The sequence below is a fragment of the Protobothrops mucrosquamatus genome, unplaced genomic scaffold, assembly GCF_001527695.2.
Source record: "Protobothrops mucrosquamatus isolate PMUCROS unplaced genomic scaffold, P.Mucros_1.0 scaffold108, whole genome shotgun sequence".
Taxonomy (NCBI): Eukaryota; Metazoa; Chordata; class Lepidosauria; order Squamata; family Viperidae; genus Protobothrops; species Protobothrops mucrosquamatus.
The window spans coordinates 1,680,345-1,686,415 of NW_015386480.1; the positions used below are offsets into that span (position 1 = coordinate 1,680,345).

General features: G+C 42.8%; 1 protein-coding gene across 1 annotated transcript in view; it reads left to right on the forward strand.

Moving 5' to 3' along the window:
* Window positions 1–262: 262 nt before the first annotated feature.
* GPR83 (G protein-coupled receptor 83) overlaps window positions 263–6,071 on the forward strand; it is an 11,779-nt gene continuing 5,970 nt past the window's right edge. Inside the window, exons 1-2 of the mRNA XM_015812703.1 lie at window positions 263–634; window positions 3,159–3,284. Coding sequence (XP_015668189.1) covers window positions 263–634; window positions 3,159–3,284 — 498 coding nt within the window. The remainder of the gene's footprint in view (window positions 635–3,158; window positions 3,285–6,071) is intronic.

Genomic DNA, 6,071 nt, shown 5'->3' on the forward strand with positions numbered 1-6,071 from the left:
AAAGCAAACTCCACACTTTTGAAGACCTCTGGGGAGAGAGGAAGCAGACAAATCGAGTGGAAATAAAAAACAGACAGTAACTCTAGGAACTTCAGAGGAAGGAAACAATCTCCATTTCAGGCTGGATCTGAAAAATCTGGAGGAACGTTCAGTCCAGGGCGGGCGCTAAAAGGAGAGAAGTTGAAAGAAGGGGGACATCCCTCCAGGTCCCCTTGATTCTGGAGAGAAGAAAACTTTTCTGTTGCTTTTTCTTCTCCCAGCTATGAACAGGCACATGTGGTTACCTTCTCCACATGTCTCCAAATCATTCCGTTGGGTGGGGAGACCCAACAGTACCAACTCCACCCTCTTTCCACTCCACAATCGATCCTCCTTCCACGAGGACCTGGATGTAAACCACACAGGAGATTTCGAGAGCGACACAGGTTACAAAGAGGAATCGCAGAGCCAGATGATAAAAGGTCTCCTGATTGTGGCTTATTTGGTCATTATTTGCATCTCGCTTCTTGGCAATGTAGTGGTGTGCCATGTGGTGGTCAAGAACAAGAGGATGCACTCAGCCACAAGCCTTTTCATTGTCAGCTTGGCTACAGTTGATATCATGATCACCCTCCTGAACACGCCCTTCACCCTGGTAAGCAACCCTGGTCCCACAATTGCCTTCTTAGAGAGGGGCCCCAGTGCAGACTCCTCCACTGTAAGACCGGTCGATTGGGCCTGTTGCTGGGGCTCAGGGTTCCCCAGGGAAAAGTCTCCAATGGATTTGGGGTCCTTCCTTCCTTTTTGCCCAAGGCACTGGATTGAAAGATTGGGAAAGCATATCCCCTCTGAAAAGGTGTTTCCTTTGCCAAATGTCTTCGTAGAACAGGAGATGTGAGATCTGAAAAGATGCAGCCTTGAGACCTCTCTCCTCCAACAGAAGCCAGGCAGCGGACACACCTTCCCCTGATGTTACAGCAACCTTCCCCAGCCTTTCTGGCTTTGTGGACCAGGTGGGGGGTGGGGGGAGGAGAGGGGACGATTCCACGCAAGCAGCAGGTAGTTCCATTTGCCCGAGCGGCAGGCACGTGCATCAGCTGCTCGCCGCCTGCCGCTCGCACAAATGGAGCTGCGCATACATGTGTGCTCACCTGCTGCTCACCCAAGCGCAACTGCGTACACACATACACAGGGTGGATAATGATGATTTTTTAAATTTAAATCAGATCTATTTTTATTTTGATCAAATTTATTTTAATAAAATGCTTTTGGAGTAAAAATCTATCTAAATATACTTTTCTATTTAAGATACATTAATAATTTAGTTTATTCAGCATGAAATGGAGCTCAGTTATATAGCATGAGGCTGTATATTCTGCAATATTTACATTTTTGGTAAACTCATTCAATGAATCCAAGCTTTGTAAGCTGAGATAACATGCACTGCATTGATGCATTCACAGAATTTCACAGTAACCATGAGATAAATCATAAAACAAAGTTCAGAAATATTATTTTATGCCATTGTTTTGCAAATCTATGTAACCATATCCAAGCACTCCGAATTTGTTGGCGATGTCCATTTTGCTCACCGAATTCATGGTGACCTAACCCTAACCCTAAGTGGAATATTCCTCCAATGGGATTTTCCCATGTATTTTACCAGGAAACATAAATAGGGCAGCCCAGAAAAGTCAGTGCCCTCCTAACCATACCCAGCACTCTGAATTTGTTGATGATGTCTGTTTTGCTCTATGAGTTCATGGTGACCTAACCCTAAGTGGAATTTTCCTTCAATGGGATTTTCCCATGTATTTTATCATGAAAGACAGACAGGGCAGGCTAGAAAAGTCAGTGCCCTCCTAACCATACCCAAGCACTCCGAATTTGTTGGCAATGTCCATTTTGCTCTCTGAGTTCATGGTGACGTAACCCTAGCCTTAAGTCCGTGGTGGTGAACCTATGGTACGCGTGCCACAAGTGGCACGCAGAGCCCTCTCTGTGGGCACTCGCGCTGTCACCCCAGTCCTAGGCCTTCAGCTGGGTTTTATAAAACCTTTTCGCTTTAGGCCTCCGCCGCCGTGTGCAAAAAAAAAAGGTTCAATCAATCAATCAATTTCAACTTCTCACGGGAAAAAAAAATCTCGCAAAGTTGAAATTGATTGAACTTTTTAGTTCCACCCAGTCTGCCGTTACCACCGCAGCCACACCCACCCAACGGGCCACGCCCATCCAATGGGCCACGCCCATCCAATTGGCCACGCCCACCCAGCACCCGACGATACATAAGTGGGTTTTGGGTTGCAGTTTGGGCACTTGGTCTCTAAAAGGTTCGCCATCACTGTCCTATACACTTGGAAATCATTAGGCTGTGTAAGGCTGATCCAGGCACGTTCTTTGCAGACATTGTGCCATGTTGAAGCCATTCCAGAAACATCCCCCACCCATGGAATTCTCCTTCCACTCCCCCCCCAATCAAAAACTCCCCAGCACCTTGGGATGCCGTCTTGCTCCTTCCTGGGAGGGCTTTCATGGCGACTTGTGTAAGGTTGGTGACCTTTGCCTGGACCCATCTGAGCACTGCAAGTTGACATGGCATCCAAAACACGTCATGAACCTTTCCTTCTAGACCAGGGTGTCAAAGTCATGGCGAAATCGCACCCACCCCGTTGCCAGCAATGGAAAAAAAGTTGTGATATTTCGTGACACATCACGTGATGTTGCGAGTTTGACACCCCTGTTCTAGACGTTTGAGTTTGTCACTTGAATAGCTGTAACAACAGCCTATGAAGTCTGGGTGGTTGGGTTCACACCCAACACCCAGTTGCACAAAACAACTTGCTTTGCTCACAGGCAGTGCATTCTTCACTAAGGTCTGAGCCACGTCACCTGTGATCAGTCAACGTCAGTCAATATTACAAGCTACCCATTTTAGCTGAGTCTAGTTAATTCAGCGAGCAGTTGATTTTAGAAGTTCAGCTGCTCTCTCCCAGCCTAGCGTCACCTCTCCTCCCCCCACCCCGCCGGTCCGCAAAGCCGGAAAGTTTGGGGAAGGCTGCTGTAACATCAAGGGAAGATGTGTCCGCTGCCTGGCTTCTGTTGGAGGAGAGACATGGAATAAGCCTGAGCTGAGCCTGCATTAGGCCTGATTCTAGGCCCAGCCTAACTTTCTCTTCTAGGTGCGATTTGTCAGCAGCACCTGGCCTTTTGGAAAACCGATGTGCCATATAAGTCGCTTTGTCCAGTATTGCTCCGTCCACATGTCCGCACTGACCTTTGCTGCCATTGCTCTGGACCGCCACCAGGTAAGGGCCCCTCTAGATTCTCTTCTGGGAACTATTTTAAAAATCTCTATTATATTTGTTTCAATTTTTCAAAAACCTCCTGATACAGATAAGCCTCGACATACAACCCTTCTTTTGGTGACCTTTCAAAGTTACAACAGCACTGAGAAAAGCAACTTGCGACTGTTTTTCACACTTACGACCATTGCAGCCTCCCCGTGGTCACGTGATCAAAGTTCGGACGCTTGGCAAACGGCTCCTATTTACGACGGTCGCAGCGTCCCGGCAGGTCACGTGATCCCCTTTTGTGACCTTCTGACGAGCAAAGTCAATGGGGAAAACAGATTCATTTAACAACCGAGTTACTAACTTTACAAGTGCAGTGATTCACTTAACAACTGTGGCAAGAAAGGTCATAAAATGAGGCAAAACTCACTTAGCAACTGTCTTGCTTAGCAACAGAAATTTTGGGCCCAATTGTGGTTGTAAGTCGAAAACTACTTATAATACATCCTTTAAAACAGGGGTCCCCATCCTCTGGTCCGTGGACCAGCATGCCCGAAACCGGTCTGCGCAAACAAGCAAAGCCCCATGTTTCAGCATGTGAAACCAGGCCCCCTCCCATCTGCAGAAAACCTCTCTCCGCGGAACCGGTCCCTGGTGGGGGCCCCTGCTTTAAAAAATATCTATAATGTAAAAATTAAGCAGCAGTGTAATAATGTACCTATATCATTATTGTACAATTAAGAAATGTAGCTTAGAATAGGTATATACTCTATTTTTCATATGTGTATGTATTATTTATATTAGAGAAAGAAAAAAAGAAATGATTCTATTAGACCACGTATGAAAAAAACCAGAATGGAATTAAAAAAGAAAAGCTCAGGGAGGGAGGGAGGGAGGAAGGAAGGAAGGACCTAGAATTTCTGTCTTCAATTCTGGTGTGATTTTAAACACTTTTAAACACTTTTTGAACTGAGGCCAAGCAGAATCGTATTTCCTGATCTTGCCTCTTTATTGGTCCAGAACTCAAACTCTTGTTCCTAGCTGGAATAAATGATGCAGCTGGGGAAGGGAAGGCCTCCCACATCAGATACAGGGAGAGGCTGATTATTAGTGGAAGTCAATTCACCAAGATTGAAATGAACTTGCCCTGAAGCGCTGACTATCAGGGTTCCCAAGGGCATCCAAAGGGCATCCAAAAGGTCAAGCTCATGTACACTACTGTGAACCATAGACATCCCTTTTGTGCCGTCTCCTTGGCCAGTTGGGTGCTTGAGGAGGCTTCAGCCTGCTTAACTCTGACTCTTTTTTTTTTTTTTTCAAATATAAATTTTTATTATTTTCATCATAAAAAAAAGCACATCACAAATATATCACAGTGTAAAAACCCCTACCCCCCACCCCCCACCCGGACTTCCCAAACCTAATCCCAGGATACTATTCAACTAAAAGTAAACTAGTATTAATATCCCTAACTCCACAAAGTATTATTCTACATAAGTAGGTGAAGTATATATATATTAAAAAAAAAAAAGTTTTTATCTAAAAACCTAAATTATATTCCACCATTCTATGCTTATTTTGAATATAAACAATCCATCTTCTCCATATTGATAAAAATTGTTCATTTGAGTGATCCTTCAGATAAGCCGAAATTTTTGCCATTTCAGCAAGATGCGAAACCTTCAATCTCCAGTCCTCCATTGTAGGTAAAACTTTANAAGTATCAAATTTGGAGCTTTAAGTCCTCCACGTTCTCTAACATCTTGAATAATCTTGAATTTAACACGTGCTTTCTTGCCTTCCCAAATAAAACGATTCAAGTCTCTCTGCCATTCTTTCAAGTTAAGTTCATTTTTTAAAATAGGTATCATCTGGAACAGGAAAAGAAACTTAGGTAAAATATTCATTTTAATGGCCGCAATACGACCCAGCAAGGAAAAATGAAGTTTTTTCCACATTGATAAGTCTTTTTGTACTGATTTCCACAATTTCTCGTAATTATTCTGATAAAGTTTCATGTTAGAGGAGGATAAAAAAATTCCCAAGTACTTAACTTCACTAACCACTTCAAAACCTGATAGTTGCATAAGTTGTTTTTTGTCTTTAACAGTCATATTCTTTGTAAGAATTTTAGTCTTTTGAACATTAATTCTAAATCCAGCCACCTTGCCATATTGATGCAGCACTTGCAACAAAATTTCCAGTGACTCAGTTGGTTGAGACAATGTAAAAACCAAGTCATCCGCAAAGGCTTTAAGTTTATATTCTTTAGAAGAAATTCTTAGACCTTTAATCATTGTAGAATCTCTAATTCTGGATAGTAGAATTTCTAATGACAATACAAATAATAAAGGGGAGAGTGGACAGCCTTGTCTAGTACCCTTTTGTATCTCTATAGGCTCTGTCAAGTCTCCATTTATAATTATCTGAGCAGTCTGTTTTTGATATATCGCCTTTATAGCTGTTTTAAATTGATCTCCAAAGTCCATATAATCCAGCAATTTATTTAAAAACTGCCATTCCAGTTTGTCGAAGGCCTTCTCCGCATCAAGAAAGATAAAGGCCGAAGGTATTTGATTATTCTTGTCCAAATATTCCAGTAAATTTACAATTTGCCTGATATTATTCTTCATGTATCTCCCAGATATGAAACCAGTTTGATCATCATGTATATAATGTTGCAGTATCTGCATCAGTCTATTAGCCAAAATTTTTGCAAAAATTTTATAATCCACATTCAACAAGGAAATAGGTCTATAATCTTTAAGTTCCAAAATTTCTTTGTCATCTTTCGGTATCAAA